Here is a 21,661-nt window from a genome sequence, read left to right on the forward strand (position 1 = left end):
CTCCCCCAGTGCAGTGAGGGATGGGCGTTATCCTGGTGGGAATGGGGTCCAGGAGCCGGTGGTGAGTCCTGGAGTCATGGAGGAGCTGGAAGCTGGGAAGGGCGAGTGGAGCTGTGGGAGCTGCTGTGTGCTGATGGCTCTGACACCTCGAGGATGGGGCAGCGGGAGGGAGCAGAAGCCGATGCTGTGGCACATAAAGCGATGGTGGCTGGGGCACGACTGCAGGGATGGGGACAGCAGGAGAGCTCCGGGTTGGTGTTGTCCTCCCCGCCACAGCCATGCCAGTCCCACCGTGGTGGGAGCTGCCGGTCCTTCTGTGCCCACAGGAGCAGGTCACCTCCTCGTCCTCTGGCCACTATAGCAATAAGCCCCTGAAGGCCAAGGAGCTTCTGGCTTCCCCTCAAAGCAATCCCAGCTCAGCTCCTGCAGCCGGAGCTGATGCCCTTTCCCTGGAGGAACGTTCCCAGTTCTTCCCGTTTCGCTGCAGTGGGAGCAGCCTCCCCACAGCTGCCTCCTCTCTGTCCCCGGGGGAAAAGAATACTACAAAGTAAGAGGATGAAGTCGCTCCAGCGGCTGCCGTGCTGTCCCCAGAGGGATGGGGACCAGGTCTTGCCGTGATCCTGCTGCCGGCCCTGTGCCCAGGGGAGCCTCCGTGCTCCACCACCAGCCTCCGCCATGGCCGGGAAAGAAAAGGGGCTGAGCTCCCGGCGAGGGCCTCCGCTCGCTCCGAAACATCTCTCCCATGGGAGCAGCCCGGTCACCACGTCCTGCTGCTTTATTTCTTCTCCCCTTGCCCGTCCCCTGCTGATGTCTCGGGCTCCCACAGGACGAACTCGTGGAGCAGCGTGTTTACTGTCTCGGGACACTCCATCATCACCATGTGGCTGCCCTCGTCGATCACCTTCAGGAAGGCAATGAGCAGGATCTGCAGGGACACAGCAGTGCTGGGATGAGCCGTCTGCATTGCAGAGCCCTCACCCAGCCCAGCTCTGTCCCATACCTCAGCCATTCGCTGGTCCTCCTCCACGGGGACAAACTTGTCATGCATGCCATGGACCAGGAGCACAGGCACAGCCAGCTCTGCGTGGTAAACCTCGTCCCCCTCGGGCCAGTACTGCCCGCTCATCATGGCGCGCAGCACGAAGGAGGACACGTTGAAGGCATTGCCTTCCTTCAGCAGCTGCTTCTCTTTCGCACCCTGGCGAGCAAAGCCAGCCCTGTGGGATGGAGCCAGCACGGGCAGAGGGTTAATCCAGCAGCACCGGGGGCATGGAAGCATGGGGGACACTGCTGGCAGGGCACGGGATGCACACTCACTTGAGGAAGCTCCAGGCCAGGCATGGGGACAGGCAGTGCAGCACGCAGGTGGGCATGTTGAAGATGGAGCAGAGACTGGGCTCCAGTGCTGTTGGGCCTCCTCCGTTGATCATGATCACCTTATGGACCAGGTCTGGGTACTCGTGGGCAAGGAAGGTGCAGAAGGACACCCTGTGAGGAGAGACAGACATGGGGACCATGCTCCGACTCCATGGCATCGAGGATGCCACATCCCAAGGCTGATCCCAAGGATCCATGGCCAGGGCTCCTCCTGTTTGACCTGTGGGGGCACACCTCTTTGGGCAGGGTAACCCCAGTCAAACCCCACAGCTGGTGCCCTGCAGAGCCTGGGCAGAGGGGCTGAGCACAACCCCAGCAGGGTGCTGGGACCCATTTGGGTGCTCACCAGCCTGGACCAGCCTTGTCCTTTCGATCTAATCCTGCCGGAGCCTGGCTTCAGTTCCCTTTCCTCCAAGCTCTGCTTTCTGCACAGCTTAGTCTCCATCTAATTGACTTGCTTGGGCTTACTCTATTTATAGGCTGGGATTAGCTGCACCCAGAGACACACACCAAGATGCAGGAGATCAGAACTGAGGGCTAACTCCACTAACTCCTCTGCTTCTCCTTCAAGTGCAGTGGTGGGTGCTTGCTACCAAGGAGAGGACAAGGTGGGGGGACAAATGCACCCTCCTGGGACCCCCCTGGTCCCTTACCCATATGAGTGTCCTATCAAGATGTTCCTCTTCTTGGCATAGCGCTTGAACACGGCCCTCATGTCCTCGGCCAGCGCATAGAAGGTGTACGCCGCGGCAATCTGGGGTGCGGAGCTGCAGCCGTGGCCGGCCAGGTCCGGAGCCACCACTTCATAGCCCAGCTTGGCAAAGAAGTCCAGCTGCTCCTTCCAGATGTCCAGCGAGCCCCCCACGCCGTGGATGAAGAACAGAACCACGTCGCTGTGGGTCCCTTTGCAGCTCGTGATCTGCTTCTTGCAGTCGATGGTGATGACTTTCTTGGGCTTCCGCTTCCTCCGCTTCCCGGTGGCGGCGGCTGCTTCCCTCGTGGCACATCCCGGGGTGCTGGCAGGACCCTGCGTGGGACCTGGCCCGGTCGCATCCGACAGCTCCAGCTCCACGGTGCTGCTGGGCTCCCCGGAGCCGCTGTGGCAGTGCAGGATCTCGGAGCGCACGGCATCGCCCAGGTTCTCGATCACCAGCTGCCCGTTGCGGTACACGGTGATCCTGCGCTTGCAGTGCACTGTACCCCGCGGGTGCTGCGGCTCCTCAGCGCCCTCCGGGCCCGAGCGGGGGGGTGCGCTGTGCCTCACCCGCAGGATCCTCCCCGGTTTCACCTCCATGAAGCTGTAGCCATTGCTGGACTCAACGCTGTCCAGCGGCCCCACGGCGTTGGTTGTCTTGCCCATCAGGCAGCACAGGAGCCCATCGGTAATGCTGTTCAGCATTATGCTCCCTGCAGTGAAGGCAAGAGGGGGGAAGGAGGCAGGTTAATAGAATCATTTGGTTTGGAAAGGACCTTAAGCTCATCCAGTTCCACCCCTCTGCCATGGGCAGGGACCCCTTCCACTGGAGCAGCTTGCTCCAAGCCCCTGTGTCCAACTTGGCCTTGAGCACTGCCAGGGGTGGGGCATTTACCACTTCTTTGGGCATCCTGTGCCAGAAGGGGAACTGCTGGAGGTCCTGGCTGTGGCACAGGGCACTGGGGACAGCCCTGCTCCTGCATGCTGTGTGCCAGCCATGGGCAAAGCCATAAGTGAAGGCAGGATGTGCCTTCAGGGATGCGCTGGGGGGTGAATGTGATGCTCCTCAAATCCACAGCCCTCAGCCACCTCCAAACATGCTTCAGTTTCAGATCACAGATGGAGCCAGCACTGCCTCCATGTCCAGCTCTGCCTGGACCATGTCCCTGTCACTGGGCTGGTGGGACACACGCTGGCCCTGCGGAGACAAACTCCAACCCATGCAGTGCCCTGTGGGCCTCCAAGAAGGGATCTGCTCCAGGTGAGGGAAGGAACACTCAAAGAAAAGCCTGTTTGGAATGAAGATGCTGTTTCTGGCACCTACTATGGAGCTCAGGAAGGATCCAGCGATGAAGCTGCATTCTTTATCCCAATTAAATATATCTATCTATCTGTATCTCCAGTGTAACCACCACCACAAACAGCGGGAGATGGAATTACAGGGGTGGGAGATGAAGGCTTTCATTAAACTCATTCCACAAACCACGTCTGGAAAGAGCACAGTGAGAGAACTGGGAGTGCCCGGCACCCTCCCCAGCACCACACGTGATGGGGGGACATGGCACTGTCATTGCTGTCCCCAAGGCTCCTTCCCTGACACGTGCTCTTCCAGATGCACTCAGGTGGATCTAGAAGAAGGGCTCTGGATGCTGGGACCACCACGCACAGCCCAGAGCAAAGGCAGATACAGGGCAGGAAAAGCTGGTGGCACTGGGGTGCCTCTGGAGAGGACTGGGGGGTCCGTGCTCCCCTTGCAGGCAGTGTGATGGGGGTTTAGTATTGCTGAGGCTAAACAGGGTGAATTATTGATGCTGGTGGGTACAGAAGCACAGCAGGCACTGGGCACAGGGGCTCTCCCTACTGCTCCTGCAGGGGGGAAGGAGAAGGCAAAGCGTTCCTGGGGGAACTGCATGTCTAAATGGCAGTGATGCTGCCAGCAGCAGCCCCGTTAGGTCTTTGAGCACTTGGCAGGATGATGGGCACTTTGCAAAGTCCATGCAAGGCTCTGGGTGCTGGAGATGCAGCAGAGCTGGTCCCTGGCGCTCTGTCTCCTTTCTGCTGGCTGGGGAGCTCCCCCAGGACAGGGCCTGGCCAGGCACTGTGCTAAACACAGCCTTGTGCTGCTCCAGGGATGCACCCATCCAAGCTGGAGAGCAAGAGCAGGTTTCAGAGCCCTGGGAAGGAGAAGCCAACTCCATCTCCTGCTGGCAAGGGGCTGCTGTGCTCTGCTGGGTGACAAGGAGCTGGGCACCAGACTGGCTGGAGCCCTGGCTGGAAGCTGCACTGGGATGGCCACAGCACTGCTCTTGCTGTGCTTTGGAGCACCAGCTTAGTGCCAGGCTTGGGCTGCTCTTGATCCCTGAGCAGCTCTGAGCCGGAGATGCTGAACAGAGAGATGGGGTAAGCACAAAACCCAGGGGGAGAGGGGAAAGCAGGCAGAGCCTGAGCCTCACATGGGCATGACTGCGAGCTCTCCGCCAGCTCTGCCCACCCTGCACTGGGCACAGTCCCCCTGGGCTCAGCCTGGATGTGATCCTGCCCCTGATTTCCATAGAGCCTGGCTTTGCTTGCGCCTCCATTTAACAGGATGCTGACAATCTGCCTGGATTCTAACCAGGGCTTGTGCCCAAACTGCTTCACTATTGATTAACATTCCAGGATTAACTCAATTAGTCCAGCCTGTTCGTTCCCAGCATTGATTTGCTGCAAGGCTCTGAGGGCCAGGATGCTGCAGCAGATCCAGCATGGATCCAGGCTTTGGCCATGGAGCCACCTTCTAGCATCAGCAGCTCTGGGTCCAAGCCTGGATCCTGTTGCAAGAGGGGGGCCATTCGGCAGAGCTGAGCCACCTCTACTCTGATCCACCCATGGTCCAGGATATGTCAGTCACTGCTGGGTATCCAACTGGGAAAACACCACCTGAATCCCATCAGCAAACACATCCTGGCTGAGCCATTCATCGGCAAGGTGGGGAATGGAGGAATGGGGGGGGAAGCAACTTGAGTTGATGTCAGGCTTCATCTCTGGGGCTGGGAGGCGAAGCACACACGTCTCCCACCTCCCACATGCATCCTCTACCCCACCACACCGGCTGCTGCAGCCAGAAACGTCCAGGGATGTTCTTTCCATGCGATGAAAAGGGCTGGAAATGAAAGCAGATGGGTGTGAAGAACTTTGCAAAGATGCTGGTAACCATGGCGATGAGCTGCTTTCCCTCCACATCCTCCTCCATTCCAGCAGCCTTCCATTGACACTCCTGGCAGAGAGTGAGATTCCGGTTGCATAAGGCCAGGCACAACAATGCATCAACCCGCCACCAGTCTCCATGTCCCTTGAGGCTGAGGACACGGCTTGGGGAGGTGGATGGCATCACCCCACATAGTGACACCCCCCCCCCAATTATGTCTTCCCCCAGGAAACAGCTCCCTCAGAGAGAGGATGCTGGGATTAATCCCAGGAGGATCATTCATTGCTCAGGTTCAGCTCTAGTCCTGGAGCATCCATGTGGAATTCAGCTTCCCCCTTCCTGCCATTGCAGAGGATATCCCTGCGGGGGAAAAACAGCTCCCTGACCTACTTCAGCTCCTTGGCTTTTACACAACTCGATGGCACCACAGCACAGCTGGAGGAAAATGGGATGAGATGGGATGTGGAAAACCTAACAAGATAATGGGACAGGCAGTGATACGGGGCTGACATAGAGGCTGTGGGACTGATGTACAGCCTGTGTAGGTGACATAGAGCCTGTAGGGCTGATATGCAGCCTGTGTAGGTGACATAGAGCCTGTGGGGCTGATGTACAGCCTGTATAGGTGACATAGAGCCTGTGGGGCTGATGTACAGCCTGTATAGGTGACATAGAGCTTGTGGGGCTGATGTACAGCCTGTGTAGGTGACATAGAGCCTGTAGGGCTGATATGCAGCCTGTGTAGGTGACAGAGCCTGTGGGACTGATGTACAGCCTGTGTAGGTGACATAGAGCCTGTAGGGCTGATGTACAGCCTGTGTGGGTGACATAGAGCCTGTAGGGCTGATGTACAGCCTGTGTAGGTGACATAGAGCCTGTGGGGCTGATGTACAGCCTGTGTAGGTGACAGAGCCTGTGGGGCTGATGTACAGCCTGTGTAGGTGACATAGAGCCTGTGGGGCTGATGTACAGCCTGTGTAGGTGACATAGAGCTGTGGGGCTGATGTACAGCCTGTGTAGGTGACATAGAGCTTGTGAGGCTGATGTACAGCCTGTGTAGGTGACATAGAGCCTGTAGGGCTGATATGCAGCCTGTGTAGGTGACAGAGCCTGTGGGACTGATGTACAGCCTGTGTAGGTGACATAGAGCATGTAGGGCTGATATGCAGCCTGTGTAGGTGACAGAGCCTGTGGGACTGATGTACAGCCTGTGTAGGTGACATAGAGCCTGTGGGGCTGATGTACAGCCTGTGTTGGTGACATGGAGCACACGGAGTGGTATCTCAGGGCAGTGCTCACACCACATCTGCCTGAGGGATGTGACACACTTAACAGCTATGCAGACTCTTCCCTCACCATCCCTGCTGCAAACAGCATCCCAATCCTGCCTCTCATGGTGGTGCTGTCCCTGCTGGGTCCCTGCACCCAGTGATGGAGACAGCTGATATCCCACCTGTCCGGGGTGCTGGGAATGACAAAGATCCCCTCCTCCTGTCCCATACCATGCCTGATAAAACATTTCATCCCTTTAAGTAAGCCAAAAGCATCATTTACTGCAGGGACAGCACAAGAGGGAGTCAGAGCTGAAGCTGATGGCCATGAACTTCCCTATGGAGACCAGTGAGTCCAAGCTCTGCTCAGCACCTCCGTCCCCTTCCCTGCACAAAGCCTTGGGAGCAGCAGGGACTCCATAGCTGCTAGTTCCTTTCAAGACCTCGGAGGAGAGGTGCCAGAGAGGAGCAGGATCTGTGCTACAGCCAGAACCCAACCTGCCATAAGGATTCCTTCACCTCTAATCCCTTCCCATCGGGGCTCATAAGTGTTAATGGTGCCAAATGTCACTCCCGAGGAATGGGCAGATATTGTGATGCTCTTTGAGCTTCCCCCAGTCATTCCCTGGGAATGAAGTGGAGAAACTGCGGCACTGAGCAAGAGAACGTCTGGTGAAGCCCTGATCTCAGCTCCAAGCAAGAAAATGGTTGTGCTGCTTCATCTGGGCCCTGCAAAGGCAACTTCCCTCTGAAGGAAGGAGAAAAAGCCACCTCAGGTGGTGGGTGGCAAGCACCTGGATTTATTCTGCTCCATGTCCTGGTGGAATTACAGCAGCTTTATGAGGAGTAAGCAGGCAGGAAGGGTTTATCAGGCATACAAATAGAAAAGCACGGAGGCAGTCCTGAGATCCTCAGCACGGGCAGGGATGAGGCTCCTTCCCTAGGGAAGGGAGCCTGGTCCCGGTCTGCAGGCAGCAGGGCTCCGCTGAGGGCCCCAGAGGACGAGGACAAACCACAGTGAGTGCAGAAGGAGCGGGGATGGAGGCAGGACACAGCCCGGAGCCGCGCTGCCCACCGGCCACGGGCTCTTTAGGAAGGAAGAAGACCTTGAGAAACAAAAGCTCATGCAATGCACATCGGGGTAACCCGTGGTGACCTCTGGAGCACCTCTTAACCCCCCTGTGCCTCCCGAAGCTCCTGCTCCCCCCGCAGAGCAGCAGCGAGGCTGGTTCCTTTGGGAGCGAGCATCCTCCAGCAGCGGGCTGGAGGGAGCCATGGGAAGGAGGCAGGAGGAGGAATCGCTGCCCCCTGCGCTGCGTGCAGGTGCCCCCTCGGGCTGCAAGCGGGAAGCCGAGCAGATTTGCGGCGCACATAGCAACAGCAGGGCAGAGCCGGCAACCACTCACTGCCGTTGCATCACAACGGGAGCTGGCCTTTAACTTGGATCGCCAGGCAGCGTTTTCTAACCCCGCTGTTAGAACGGGGAGATTGAAGCACAAGCAGTGCAGTGCCGCTGCAAGGCTGCTTTCCTCCTGCCCTGCAAGCCCAGCTGATGCCTCTCAAATCCTTCCCCGTTATCACCTTTGGGAAAAGAAACCCATCTTTTGGCTATTTTGACCCCTCCTCTCCATTGCTCTGCACCTTCCTCCCTCGGGGCATGTCCTACATCACTGCTTGTGCTCTGAGCCCTCGGCACAAAGGAAGAGAGGAATGAGAGGATGCTCACCTCATTTATCGACAAGGATGGGCAGGAGTCGAGCTTGCAAAGGAAAAGGCTTGAATCGTGCAGGAGAGGCAGAGGTGGCCGAGGCAGAGGGAGCTGGTGCAGGATGCGGAATGCAGCTCGGGAAGGCTGCTCAGCTTCTCCACTCCTGCAGCTCCAGGTTGCTGTGCCTGTCTGGGTGGAAAGGCTGGAGCGATGCCTTCAGCTCAGCTCATCTGCTTGAGACCAACATTTCTCCTTCCATCTTCTCCCCAGGAGAGGCTTCATAGCAGAGCTCTGGGCTTTGGGGGGGCTGTTTGTCCTTGTGGTCTATAGCCATAGAAAGCCCCTTAAATCCCTCCTAAAGAGGAGGGCTCTTGGTGTGATAGACAGGGAGACGTGCCAGTCAAAGCAAGGCCCTGCACCGCCCGCGGGGGTGCTGCCAGCAGCAGGGGGGGCAGGAGGGCTCATCCTTTCCTGTGAGGGGAGGCTACTCAGTTACCTGGCACTGTTTTCTCACCCTGCTGGTATTTGTGGCTGCTACAGGCCAAGAGGGTGTAGGTGACACGATGCTGTCAGTGCCACAAGGGTATCAGTGCCACTATGGTGTCAGTGCCACGAGGATGTCGGTGCCATGTCAGTGCCACGAGGGTGTCAGTGCCACAATGGTGTCAGTGCCACAATGGTGTCAGTGCCACGAGGGTGCCGGTGCCACGAGGGTGTCGGTGCCACGATGGTGTCGGTGCCACGAGGGTGTCAGTGCCACGAGGATGTCGGTGCCATGTCAGTGCCACGAGGGTGTCAGTGCCACGATGGTGTCAGTGCCACGAGGGTGTCAGTGCCACAAGTGTATCAGTGCCACAATGGTGTCAGTGCCACGAGGGTGTCGGTGCCACGAGGGTGTCGGTGCCACGAGGGTGTCGGTGCCACGATGGTGTCAGTGCCACAAGTGTATCAGTGCCACAATGGTGTCAGTGCCACGAGGGTGTCGGTGCCACGATGGTGTCAGTGCCACGATGGTGTCAGTGCCACGAGGGTATCGGTGCCACGATGGTGTCGGTGCCACGATGGTGTCAGTGCCACGAGGATGTCGGTGCCACGATGGTGTCAGTGCCACGAGGGTGTCAGTGCCACAAGGATGTCGGTGCCACGAGGGTGTCAGTGCCATGAGGGTGTCAGTGCCACAAGGATGTCGGTGCCACGAGGATGTCGGTGCCACGAGGGTGTTGGTGCCGCGAGTGTATCCGAGCTCAGCACGGGTGTGCTCAGCAGGAAGGTGCAGATCACAGCAGCCAGACCAGGAGCACAGCCATCACCTCATGGCTGCCCATTGGGTTTGTATCTACAGCTGTGGTTTCTGGGTTGCTTCCATCACACCCCCTCACCCCAACAGGCTGATTTATGGCAGGGACACAACAGCCCAGAGCATACACACCCATTAGAGCACACGGGATGGGAGAGCCCGCTGCCCCTTTACCCTCCTCAGGCTCCCACCACAGCCCCACGCTGCTTGTCCCCGCTGCGTGGGGTAACCAGGGCTGAGGTAGCCACAATGGAAGGGGTGCACGGCGCCCTGAGCCTCCCGTCCCACAGGGGCACAAACGCCGGTGCTGGCGGGGGCAGAACCGCCCTGCCGAGGAACAAACGAACGTTGGGAAGCGGCTTCGCTCCGGTTTGCGCCCGGGACAAGGCCGCGGCGCTCCGCAAGGCCGATACCGGCGGCCGCTGCCATGGTAACGGCGCGGCCCCGAACCATGACTACAAGCCCCATCAGCCGTTGCGGCACGCTGCGACAGAGGCTGGGTGGAGGGAGCCAATAGCAGGCGGGGTTGTTGGCAGGGCGGTGTTGGCAGTGGCGGGCCGAGGGCCATGGCAGCGTTGGGGTGCGCTGTGGGCCGCAGGTAACCCGGGAGGGGAGAGGGCGGGCGGGGAGTGGCGTTACGGTCCTCCGGGTGTGCTGTTCCCCGCCGTGAGCACGCCCTGGGCTGGGGAGGGACGCGAGCCCCCGCGGCAGGGTCAGCCCCGTCCCTCATGGCTCCACAGGTCCTGTTACTGTCCCGTTATCGTCAGCGCGGGGCCCGCATCTCACTCCTCTGATGGTGCTTTTGTCTGTTCGCAAAGGTTTCTTCTCTTGCAGCACGCTGCAGCCGGCTCTGCCCAGCTCCGCACGGCCGCTGTGCTCTCCGGATCCCTGGAGCTGCCCCTCAAAAGCCACCTTCCCTTCAAGCCGGTAGGAATCAGCCCCGGCCCCGTGGCCCCCTGGACCCACCAGCAGATCCGTACCAAAGCGCGGGGCAACGAATATCAGCCCAACAACCGGAAGCGCAAACGGACCCACGGCTGGATCAAGCGCATCAGCACGCCGGCGGGCATCGAGGTCATCCTGCGGCGCATGCTGAAGGGCAGGAAATCTCTGAGCCACTGAGGGCTCTGCTTGTGGGGCAAGCCTGAAGCTTTGGAGTGACCTGAGTGGAGCACCTGTGCTGAGAGAGGCTGCGCACATGCATCTGTCGTGTGTCAGGAGAGTGTGAGGAGTCATACTGGCTCGAGGGGAGGCTCAGAGGGTGTTGGTTTAATGCCTGTGTTATGAATTGTGATCTTAGTGTCCCTTTGTATGTGTGATTCAAAGAGAAACTGCTGAAAACATGAGCTGTCATTAAAGCCCAGAACTAATTGAATGCAAAACTTCACTCTAGTGCCTGTGCCTGTTCGGCTCCCCTGAGTTATTTCATGATCGGAGCTCAGGTTCTGGGCTGGAAATGGGGTGGAGGGGGTGGAATTGCCTTGTGGCCGCTGCTAATGAACCGCCTACTGAGCGGTGGCTGCGCTAACGCAGGTCACGGGGAACAGGGCAAGAACTACATTTCCCAGCGTGCCCCGCGCCGTCCGCCACATCCGGGTCCTCCCGCCCTGCGCCACAACCCTTCCCCCTCCCGCTCTCCGAGCGGGCATTTCCTGCCTCGGCTGAACCCTGCGAGATGAGTGACAGGCTCGGTAACCAATAGGACGCGAGCTCCGCGGGGCGCGGGCCAATCGGGGCGCGCGGGGTGGGCAGCGGCGGGCGGTGGGCGGGCCGAGGTGCGGCTCTCACGGTAGCGGCGGTGAAGATGGTAGGTGCTGCACCCCCCCCCCGAAATGGCGGCGCCGCGGGCCCATTCCCGTGCCGGGACCGCGGGCCCTGGAGCCCCGGCACCGCCTCCGCGGCCGCGCCCCGCTGCCCCACCCAACCCGGCCAGGGCGAGGCCGCGGCAGCCTCCGGCCCGCGCAGGGCCCGCACCTTCCGGTGCCCCGTGCCTCGGCGCAGGGGGGAGCTGGGGCTGCGCGCTGCGGGATGCGTGGTGCCGCGGTCGCTGCGGGGATGGGGGCACCCCAGGCCCGCGAATTGCCCGGGGGTCGCTATGGCCCGAGGCCGGGTGTACCCCACCCGCAGGCACCCCAGGGTGGAGGGGTCCCCCCCAGGCGTGCGGGGATGAGGAGGGGAGGGACGCCCTGAGCTGGGGGCGCGGCTCTTCCTTGGGCTGGGAGCGTGAAGGGGTCGCTGGGGGGCACCGGGGCGAGGGCTCCTCCGGGCTGTGGGGCCTTCCCCACCCGCAGGGGTGGGGGCTGAGGGCCGCGGGGCTGCCAGGGTGTGGGGTGACTGGAGAGCAGCAGTGGGGGCTCCAAGCACCCCAAGGCTTAGGGTGCTCCCCCATCCCCAGGGCTGCTGAGCACTGAGGGACCTGTGTGGGGGGGGGGTCAGAGGCTCCCAGTCGCCTTCCTTCCCTTTGCAACAATGGGAGAGAGTTTTCCTTGTGTCCCTGCAGGAGCTCAGTAACCAGGATGAGAGCAGTCCCTGCGGTCTCCAGGTACCACAGCTGAGAGTTGAGGTGGCTGTGCCCAGGCCTGTCATTGCCGGTTCTCTCTAACCCACAAGCATTGTGCTGGGGCTGAGCCCTTGTTTCAACCTCTCTGTGTTGGGCCTTGTCTTCTGGAGGAGTTCCTTTCAAAAGCAGGGAATGAGGAACAGAATATGGGGGGGGGGGGGGTTCCACCTTTGTGCTTTTAGATGAGGACTGTCACCCTCCTAGGAAGCCGAGCACCCTTGTTGATGCAGTAGCTGCATCCCATCTCTACCTCTCACTTCCCCAGTTGTAGAAGGAACCAGTGTTGTCTTAGAGGTTGCAAAATCACACTTGTTTGGGGGGGGGTTGGGGGCCTTTGCCTTTCCTCACAGGCCATGAGGCATCTGCTTTGTTTGGTGCTGGGCTTTCACTTCCAGCAGCTTGGCCAGGAGGAAGTTTCTTTGGTTAAAGAGTGGCAGGAGGCACCTGGGGAGTGTTTCCTCATGGGAGGTGTGACCCAGTGTCCCGCGGGGCTGTGAACACAGCAGTGACCTCCTGGGGCTTATTTACCTGCTGCCCTTGGAGCAGATACAGATCATTGCACTTGGGGTATTGTCTCCTTCTAAATAGCCAGGACTGTGAGTGCAGGCACTTCCCCTGAGGGGCGATTGGAGCCAGCAGGATTCATTGTGCTCCTCAGCTGGACTGGAGATGAGTGCTCCATATGCTGGGTTGGAGAAGCCTCATCTGACCAGTCACTTTGGTGCCCTATTGCTGAGCACAGGAAAGGTGGTGGCCGAGAGCCAGGGACCTGTTAAGAGTTGAGTGTTGTAACCTTCCTGCTTGTGAGCCTGCTCGAGATCCTGCTCCAGTTTTGGGGGCAGCGAGGGGGGAACCCCACATTCACCATTTAAATTGCACTGGGGTTGATAATTGTAACCGTGTTCACAGGACATAACTCGCTCTCCTGGGAAACTCCAGCGTGGAATCCCTGCGGAGAGTTGGAATCCAGCCTCGTTCCAGGGAAACGTGGGCTCTGCTGGAACAAATCCTGGCTGGAATATAAGGAATAGCTTAACGTGAGGAGCTTAGGGTGAGCTGTAACTTATTGAAGGGGTGCTTGAAGCTGTGTGCTCTCAAATAAGAGCAGCTGTTTCCCATTGTTCGAAATGGTGCTAAACCCAATGAGTTACCAGGTTCTGCTGCAGGAGCAGCAATCCAGGCTGTGCCTGGCTCTGGCTGGGGCTGCTGGAGCCAATGTCCTGCACCAGGAAGGTGAGATGCTTGGAGGTTTAACAGGATGTTTCTACAGCTCCTTCTCACCAGGCTCGTGGAATTAGTTCACTCTCAGTGGAAGTGGGAACAGCAGAACCCATCAGGACAGAGGTGGGAAGTGCTGAGCTGGTGGGAGGTGGATTCTGTCCAAGGGAACCTGTGAGTGAAGGCGCAGGGAGCCAGTGTTGGGGGGTTAAGATGGGCAGGAGGAAGCTTCAGTTCCCTGTTTGAACCCACATTCGAGGTTATTCCTAAACTCAGGTGTATGGGAAGGGTTGAGGGTGGGAACCAGAATGTCAGGAGAGTTGTTAAAACCAGAAATAGGAATTGTATTTTCTTGTTTGGCCAGTGATGCCTCTTGGGTGTGAATGAAAGATGGAGGGTTCATAATGGGGGGTTCACTTGAGTGAAGTGAAAACGGCCTCTTCCCCCCTGGCAGCATTTCTGGGTTGCTTCTAACCCTGAAATGAAATGATTTCTCAGCTGCTGCTTCACTGTCCTTTTCAAACTGCTTCAGAACAAGGGGATGCATGTCCTGGAGAAGAATTGTTCCGTGTTCAGTGCAACAGGCTTGGAATCTTGCAACATTTTAATGCAGGTTGAATGATTGAGAAGGAACATTTGGGGGCTTCTCTCTCTTCATCTCATTTATTCCCCATCTTCTCTTTCTTTTCAAGACATTTCTCCCATCAGCCTTTGTCTCTGCTGGGATTAGAGGGGCTCCACCACATTTTGAAGCTCAGTTCTTTGCTTGACCCCAGAATATTCTGCTCCCACCTTCCTGTTTCACTTCAGAGAAGGAAATGCCTGTTCCATGCTGCTGTGGCTTCAGTAAACCAAGAGGGCTCTGCAGGGTTCCTGTTCAGCAAACAGCTCTGCGGGGCTGGGTGCGCAGCAGTGCAGGGCTTGGGGTTAGTTTAGTTTGGAAGTACCAGGAGCCTTGATGTGTGCAGGATGGGATCCTTTCCAAAAGATAATGAAGTGGAGCCGGGCTGATAAGCCTGTGATAAGGATTGGGCTTTGGAGGCTCTCATTGCTCTGTGGAACCAGCGTTGCCTATAACAAAGAATGTTAACTGGGAAGGTGAAAGAGCAACTGGTTTGCTGTGCTGGGGTGGTCCAGGCCTCCAGGCAGTGGTGTGGCTGTGGCAGTTTCTGGTGTGATGCTGTGGTTTGTGCTGGTAAATTAACTGTTCATCAATGGTGCAGATGTGTCTGTGTCCAGGCTCCCCCCGTTGGACACGTCCCTGCCAAAAGAGGCTGAGTCAGCAGCTTTCTCACTGAATTACTCAACTTTGGGGATAGAGCGAGCCAGAGAAGCTGTGGCTGCCCCATCGCTGGCAGTGTTCAAGGCCAGGTTGGACACAGGGGCTTGGAGCAAGCTGCTCCAGTGGAAGGTGTCCCTGCCCATGACAGGGGTTGAACTGGATGAGCTTTAAGGTGCCTTCAGGCCAAACCAGGCTGGGAGTCTATGAAATGCAGAAGCTGGGGATTGACTTTAAGAAGCAGTTTGGGTAGGTTTCAGTATCCAAGAACCATCCCACTACCTGGGACCCGACAGTTCCTGCAGCTGAGTGACCTGAGTGGCTCCTTCCAGCCAGTGATCACATCCTTTCCTCACCTGCTTCTTTGTACCCTGTGTCTTTCCAGGCAGACTTTTTGAAAGGATTACCAGTCTACAACAAAAGCAACTTCAGCAGATTCCATGCGGATTCTGTATGTAAAGCATCAGTAAGTATTGCCACATCCTTTGGGGGGAGGGTTTTCTTGTGGGGCTCAAAGGCTGCTTGACTAAAAGAAACTTCCAATGAGGCTTTTGTTTCTTAAAACTCATGTGTGATCACAGCTGAGAGTTCATCAGCTGAGCTTGGCAAGGCAAACTTCCTGCTTGCTGTGGTGAGGAATGTGGCTTACATCAGCCAGACCACATCTGTGGTGCTTGTATTATTTCTCTATTCTTTAGGAGTCCTGAAAAACATGTCAAAAACTGGACCTTCTCCTTTCTGTGTGGGTGCTAAAAAGCTGGAGCCTCACAGTGTCCCACAACTGGGGCAGGATATCACAGTGCACTTGTGGCCTGGGTGAACAAGGGCCTTTTGGTTGTTTTAGCTGTGCTTGCCTTAAAACCCCACCTTGTTGCTGTCTTTGTCTTGTAACTGTTGTAATTCCTCTACAGAATAGGAGACCATCAGTTTATCTCCCCACGAGGGAATATCCATCTGAACAAAGTAAGTGCCCTGCTGAAGTTGTGAGGGGTTTAATAACTTGTTACAGATCTAATAACTCCAAACCTGGGGTACATATAATCCCCCTTGGTTTAAACTTCAGATGAGATGATACTTTATGAAACCACCATACCAGTGATGATCAGAGTGTGCCCAGTTCTTGGGTTTATGCTTCTGAATCAGTGGGTGTCCCTTCATGCTGTCCTTTCATTAAGAAGGACCATGGGAAGCAACGTTTCAATTACTGCACCGTCCTAAAAGTCATCTTTAAAATGGAATCTCTGAGCCTCTGATCTTGGACATGACCTGGGGTTTTCTCTCTCTTTTTCTTGGCAGTCATAGTAACAGAAAAGACAAATATCCTCTTGCGCTATTTACATCAGCAGTGGGACAAAAAGGTATGCTTGTATTTCCTTCAGCATTCTTGATGTGCTGCTTTGAGCTTATTGAGCTCAATATCCATTGCAAGACTGAAGAGTTAATGAAAAGGAAGAGCAAGTTATGCTTCAGGAAGAGCATAGTGCAGGGGGGCTCTGTCTGTTCTTAAAAACCCAAAACAACTTTTCCTTCCCTTCCAATGTGAGGGATGTTAACTCAGTGTTTAGTCTAGAACTTGGAGCCTGCACGTCCAGCTCCCTCTCACTGTGGTTCTCCCTTGTGACCTTGGCAGATGGTCTCCCTGTGCCTCTGTCGCTACTTTATGGTGAGAGTAAAGTTGCTCTTAGCTTGTAGGGCTGTGAGAGGAAGGCAGATGAGCTTGTGCAGAACTTGAACACACAAGGATGTGTAAGTACCTTGGGTACAAAATCTGAGCTCTCATATGTGCAGCACACGAATCTGCTTTAGCCAGCATTTGAGACTGGGAACCTGGGATACCTGGGTTGGGTGTACTGGGAGCAAGGTGATGGATGACATAGGATCATGAGGATGATGTGGAAGCAGCGAGTGCAATCGTGGTCAGAGCAGAGGCTGTGGAATAACATGGAGAGAGGTAAAATAATCAGGAACCTTGAAGCTAAAGAGAAAAGGATTTGTGTGTGACAGGGTTTGTGAGCTTCTGAGGTGCTCAGAGACTGCCTCAGAGCAGTGGGAAAGAGGATCTTCCTCAGGTTTATGCAGCATTTGAGATCTAGAGCTGAAAGGTGCTGAGATCAATGGTGGGTCAGTCCCACCCGCAAATGTCAAGAACAGTGTAGAAGCAGCATCTTTCGGCTTTGGGCAGAACCCTCTTCAGTGCTTGCTTTTCCAGTGCGTCAGGTCATTGCAGCCAAAAACTTCTAGAAACATTCTCCTGCTATTCCCACCCGAATCCCAGCCTCTACAGAATTTCACTGTGCCTTTCTCTGTCCAAACAGAATGCAGCAAAGAAGAGAGACCAAGAGCAGGTGGAAATAGAAGGTGAGAACTCAGCACCACCCCGGAAAATCGCTCGGACAGACAGCCAGGACATGAACGAGGACACTTAAACTCTTGGCTTCCTCCTCTCATACTTTACAGGCGCTTCCTGTTTTGTCTCCAAGTGTGTAAATTTGCCCTTGCCCCATCTCTCCCCCCTCCACTGTGCAGCCCAAACCACTTTTGACTTCCCAGGAGCCAACATATTTATTTTTTCTCTTTTTTTTTTTTTTTTTTTTTTTTTCATCCTCTCCATTTTTTATTTATGCCGTAAACCTGATGGAGCAGAGGTGGAACAATGGAGTAAATGCTGTAGTAGAACCTTAGTTCCTCCTCTTGAAAACACTGTCACTTTGGCAGGTTTTGAATCTGTTACCTATTGCCCAGGTCTAGCCATGGGAGCCTGGGTAGGAGACATGGGTTATCGCAGAACCCTCCAGAGATACACGCTCTCTACGTACCCACTGAGCTACTACAAGTGGTTTAACTCCTCTTTGGATGTGCCCAGGCCAGCCATAAGTGCGTGGCCTCACCATTCTTCCTCCAATATTCTGAAACTGGCACTGCACTAAAACAAAACCCAACCAATCTACATGAGTGTCCTTCAGGGTTATGTTGGTCTTAGCAAATGTGTTGTCAACTCGATCAATCAGTTGTATTCTGGTCTCTTGTGTAAGAGCCGCGCTCCTCCGGCGGCACGCGTTATCTCATGCATCAGTGCCCATGGAGAACTCAAGTGAAAGGTGTGTGGCTTTTGTTGCTCTGACTTTCTAACCTCTTGGTCTTGGACGGACTGATCTGTGCAACTTCTCCATTGGAATAAAAGGATGCTCTTCTACTGGGCTGAGTACTTGATCACCAGTGTGTGTAAGCAGCGGCTGATGGAGGCAGCCTGTGGCTGGAGAAGTCTGGGAGCATCTCAGCAACTGGATGTAGTTCTGGCTCAACTGCCAGCTCCACATAATGGTACGTTGTGTTGTGCTGCAATAGCAGAATGGAGTTGATCAAAACATGAGCTTCCATGGTCTCTGGTGAAGACCAATTCCTCTTGGACTCAAGACAGTTCAGTGCCTGTTGCCTGGAACCCTTCACTGACTCTTCAAGAAGAGCCAAACTGGAGGCCTGTGAGTTGTCTGGATTCAGAGGTTCAGAGACTCAAAGGAAATGAGCATTGTCACCTGAAGGGGACAGGAAAGGTGTAGCTTAGTAATGATGTCTTGTCTGCTTTAACATAAGAAGCTGACTTCACACTGTGTTAGTCGAAATTGTCACATTTATAGCTGTGGGGTTTTTTCTTCCTCGTTAACAAATCCTAAACACGAAATCACAGGAATGTTGTTCTGGAGATCCTGGACAAGCCTCATTCCGAGCGGCTGCTGGGAGCTTTGAGGGGTTCTGCTCCATGGCATTCCCATTCAACCCAGGGCCACCACGTGTTCAGGTTTGGGAACGCAGAGGGAGTGAAACTTGCTGCCAACCATAGGTTGCAAGGCAGACCCTTAGGAAGAGCAGGGCACAGCTCACATTGCAATTCTAGATGTACCTTTAGGCACCAGGTTTCTGATGCAATGAATTTAACACCAGGTAGCTTAGAACTTTGTATCTGCCTCAAAAACAAACCCCAACCTTTTTGCTATGGCAGTAACCTCCAAATGCTGGAATGTCGTTGAAAATGCCAACTGTGTTGGTGAAGATAAAATAGACTTGGGTTCTGTATGATTTACTGGTGATGGCAAGAGGACTCCGTGCTGTCAGCAAGTGCTTTTGTGCACGGTGCAAGACATTGAAGATCACCGGCCCTGTGGGGTGAAGCTGAAGCTGAAGAAGCCTTTGAAGAGCTGTGAGATACCAGAGGAAGAAATGGATGTGCAGCTGGTGATAAAGTGTGACCAATCTGTGTGTGTAGCAAAGCTGGAGAGCTGCAGCCTTGCAGCAATGTCTGTACAGTGCTTTCAAGTTGTAAAATGCTGTATAATTCCTGGTGGATCCAGCAAGGTTTGAGCTTTGCTGACTTATTCTGCTAGCCAGAGTGATGTGCTATTAAAGAGAGTTGGCAGTTCCTTCCTGTTGTAAACCCCCGTCTTTGTTCCCTCCGTGTCTTTTACAACTGGTCTTGGTTATAGGAACCTTTGCCAATATTTCAGTGGTTTTAGGAGGTAAAAGCAAGTTGCCTTTTTCAAGCAGTTGGGAAACACTGGAGGAACAAGGCTTCAGAGCACTGTTAAGTGTCCAGCCGGTTGGGTACTGGTTTTGTTGCATCGGTGCCTGTGTACAAGCAGTGTGGATTTCTGATCCCTGCACTGAGGCTCTCTACATCCAACCTTGAAGCCAGAGCTCCCTCCCTTCCTCCTGCAGGCTGCTGCTGGCTCCAGTGCTGTCTTCCAGCTATTGCACTTTGATCCTATATTCTTGTCTGTTTAGCACGTGGTAAGTGTCGGGTTTGAATGTTGCATGGAAGGTCTCATTTGCCTAACTGTGACTTCCTGGTGCCTTAGTGCATTGAAACCAACACCAACAAATGTTGACAAACCCAAACCCTGGGGGTTTGCTGACCACACTGTGTACAATACTGAGCTCCTCTGATTCCAACTGTTGTTATAAAGTGACTGAGATTTAGCCACCCTCAGGGGGTTTTATATCTGTCTGCATAGTGGTATTTTTCTTGTTTCTGTTACCAATGTATACTAAAGGTTTGGGTTTTTAAATGAAAACTTGAGATACTTGTCAGCAATCAGAATTCTGGTTTGGTTTGGTTTTTTGGGTTTTTTTTGAGTTGAATAGCACCTCTTTGCTCCAAAGCCTAACAGCAGAAGTGTGTTCTTCCCTGTAGGAGCAGCCCCTTCCTGCGAACTGTTCCCTGCTCAAGCCTCTGTCCTGTGTTAAACAACACTGGAGCTTGGCCCCCTGTGAGCAGTTAGAAACCTGCTGGGTAAGTTCAGACTGTCAAGAAGTCTGGCACTGCCTGTTTCTAACATCAGGGTACTGCTGTGCAGGGAAAGTCAAGTGTTTTTAGGGGAAATTCATGCTGTCTCACACTCACTTCTTCATTTTTAGGGGAGATCTAGTAACAAAAACTCACATAGAGTTGGAGATGGAAAAACGGTGAAAGGGAGGATAGGCTTGAAGGTGGTGTGTGAATTCACAGCTGAGGGGACGGGTCTGTGGTGATGGTTGGCTCCTAGAGCTGTGCTTATAAAGAGCAGTGAGCAGCAGGAGGGAGATCCAGGCTGGGAGCTGCTGGTCTCCCTGATGCTGCAGCTCAGCCCACACTGAGGCTGTTGTGGGTCTAAACTCTTTACCACGGGAGTATTTAAGGTGGGCAGAAGGTTTTCTTAGCTGCATTTCAAAGTTAGGTCTGATTTTAAACACACAACTTGTTTTCTTAGCCTTGGCAGGACATGAAGCACCAGCAGGGTTTGGGGTCGTGGCTTTCACAGCCACTGTCTGCAGGGAGCTGGTTGCTCAGGTTGTGATGAATTGTAAGGCCACACTTAATCCATGTGCTGTTTTCAGTCATCCTGGTCTGATGACCAGGAGCTCCCATGTGCGTGGTTGTCTGGGGTAGATAACAGCTCTGCCTTTGGAAGGTGGAAAGTTGGCTTTGGAGTGGGATCACCAGGAAAAGGGGCTTTGTCCCCTCACCAGCAGCTCAGTTGTCAGGGTTTGGGCTGTATCATATGAGGCAGGTTTGGAACATGCTGGACACTCTACGGACCAGGTTTAACTTCAGAGCTTGATGTTTTGGTGAGCTCCTTGACACTGGCCTGAAGAGCAAAGACTAAGCAGGAGGCTTGGATTGTCTCTTAACACCGCAGTTACCAGCTGCATTACCTCTTCTCGTTTCCTCGCTTGTCTGTGAACCACAAGCTTCATTTTCTGGTTTTAAGTTGCTTTAAGGCAGCTTGCCTATCTAGAATAAGAAAGCTCATTTGATCTCCTAGATTAATGCCATCGGGCTGGCAGCAGAGGAACTGTGTGACATGCCGACGGCGAGCAGAGGTGTTCCAGCTCAGCTCTCACCGTCAGGGGTTTGGGTTCTATTTGATGTGGACCAGAGTGGGAAATCCTTTTCTTTAAAGATACCTCAATAACAGTGAAGGCTATTTTTGGGAGCAACACAGAGGATGTGCTCCAGGGGGGGGAATTGCATCGTGGCCTTGGTTAAGCCCAGCCTGACCTTCAGGCAGTGCTGCCAGCACTGCAGCATGTCTGCTGCAGGTCTGCAATGCCTGTGCCCTCTCAGGAGAGAGCAGCCCCACGCCTGGTCTAGCAGCTCCTGTGGGGTGTTTGCTGCTGGTGAGCACCCAGAAGGGCTGAGTCAGCAGGCTGTGCAGAGGGACTGTGCCAGCTCCCAGCTTAGTGTGGAGCCAATGGCTGTGTCCAACCTGTGCTGAATGTCACAGTGCTGGCTTGTGGAGCTTGTCCTGAGGCGCCTCTGCAGGCATCTGGGTTGTGGTTTGTATAGAAGATGTGTGTCATTTTGGGAGTTGAATACCAGGGAGAAAGGATTGCTAGAACCTCATCTCTTCAATGCTGGGAAGAAAAACACATTTTCTACATACTGAAAAGACTGAGCCTGGCCTTCAGGGAAGAACGTGTGTGCAACTGAAGTGATGGAATGGAACCCCAGCCTTCAAATTCTCTTTGACACCACTGAGATTCTGTTTCTAAAGGAAAAATGTCCCAGTGCGTCCCCAGTCCTGAAGAGCTCTGTG

The 21,661-nt window shown here is 55.0% G+C and overlaps 3 protein-coding genes across 4 annotated transcripts; 2 read left to right on the forward strand and 1 right to left on the reverse strand.

Moving 5' to 3' along the window:
- Nucleotides 1–354: 354 nt before the first annotated feature.
- ABHD8 (abhydrolase domain containing 8) lies at nucleotides 355–8,839 on the reverse strand. Its single transcript, XM_061344484.1, has 5 exons — nucleotides 8,256–8,839; nucleotides 2,031–2,784; nucleotides 1,318–1,488; nucleotides 1,001–1,217; nucleotides 355–925 (listed from the first exon to the last, which is right to left on the reverse strand). The coding sequence occupies exons 2-5, from the start codon at nucleotides 2,774–2,776 to the stop codon at nucleotides 776–778; spliced, it is 1,284 nt and encodes a 427-aa protein (XP_061200468.1). The 5' UTR covers nucleotides 2,777–2,784; nucleotides 8,256–8,839; the 3' UTR covers nucleotides 355–775.
- A 1,230-nt stretch (nucleotides 8,840–10,069) lies between these two features.
- Nucleotides 10,070–10,921, forward strand: MRPL34 (mitochondrial ribosomal protein L34). Its single transcript, XM_061346436.1, has 2 exons — nucleotides 10,070–10,132; nucleotides 10,353–10,921. The coding sequence occupies exons 1-2, from the start codon at nucleotides 10,101–10,103 to the stop codon at nucleotides 10,654–10,656; spliced, it is 336 nt and encodes a 111-aa protein (XP_061202420.1). The 5' UTR covers nucleotides 10,070–10,100; the 3' UTR covers nucleotides 10,657–10,921.
- Nucleotides 10,922–11,263: 342 nt separating this feature from the next.
- Nucleotides 11,264–19,677, forward strand: DDA1 (DET1 and DDB1 associated 1). Of its 2 annotated transcripts, XM_061344612.1 has the most exons (6): nucleotides 11,313–11,341; nucleotides 14,005–14,214; nucleotides 14,977–15,057; nucleotides 15,503–15,554; nucleotides 15,888–15,949; nucleotides 16,907–19,677. In XM_061344612.1, the coding sequence occupies exons 2-6, from the start codon at nucleotides 14,131–14,133 to the stop codon at nucleotides 17,015–17,017; spliced, it is 390 nt and encodes a 129-aa protein (XP_061200596.1). In that variant the 5' UTR covers nucleotides 11,313–11,341; nucleotides 14,005–14,130; the 3' UTR covers nucleotides 17,018–19,677. The 2 variants fall into 2 exon arrangements, with proteins under 2 accessions (XP_061200674.1, XP_061200596.1); XM_061344690.1 differs by lacking the exon at nucleotides 14,005–14,214 and having other exon boundaries at nucleotides 11,264–11,341.
- The last annotated feature ends 1,984 nt before the right edge of the window (nucleotides 19,678–21,661 follow it).

This window comes from Neopsephotus bourkii, unplaced genomic scaffold (assembly GCF_033783945.1).
Source record: "Neopsephotus bourkii isolate Nb327-2 ecotype Australia unplaced genomic scaffold, CSIRO-AGI_Nbou_v1 NB_2, whole genome shotgun sequence".
Classification (NCBI taxonomy): Eukaryota; Metazoa; Chordata; class Aves; order Psittaciformes; family Psittacidae; genus Neopsephotus; species Neopsephotus bourkii.

What these genes read in the sequence shown, in the direction of transcription:
- ABHD8 (XM_061344484.1), bottom strand. Translation starts at nt 2,776, where the DNA reads ATGCTGAACAGCATTACCGATGGGCTCCTGTGCTGCCTGATGGGCAAG. An exon ending in CTGGCCTGGAGCTTCCTCAA is followed by an intron (nt 1,218 to 1,317) that starts GTGAGTGTGCAT and finishes TCCATCCCACAG; the next exon opens with GGCTGGCTTTGCTCGCCAGG. An exon ending in AGGACCAGCGAATGGCTGAG is followed by an intron (nt 926 to 1,000) that starts GTATGGGACAGA and finishes GTGTCCCTGCAG; the next exon opens with ATCCTGCTCATTGCCTTCCT.
- MRPL34 (XM_061346436.1), top strand. Translation starts at nt 10,101, where the DNA reads ATGGCAGCGTTGGGGTGCGCTGTGGGCCGCAG. An exon ending in GGGTGCGCTGTGGGCCGCAG is followed by an intron (nt 10,133 to 10,352) that starts GTAACCCGGGAG and finishes CTGTTCGCAAAG; the next exon opens with GTTTCTTCTCTTGCAGCACG.
- DDA1 (XM_061344612.1), top strand. Translation starts at nt 14,131, where the DNA reads ATGCCTGTTCCATGCTGCTGTGGCTTCAGTAAACCAAGAGGGCTCTGC. An exon ending in ATTCTGTATGTAAAGCATCA is followed by an intron (nt 15,058 to 15,502) that starts GTAAGTATTGCC and finishes ATTCCTCTACAG; the next exon opens with AATAGGAGACCATCAGTTTA. An exon ending in GGAATATCCATCTGAACAAA is followed by an intron (nt 15,555 to 15,887) that starts GTAAGTGCCCTG and finishes TTTTCTTGGCAG; the next exon opens with TCATAGTAACAGAAAAGACA.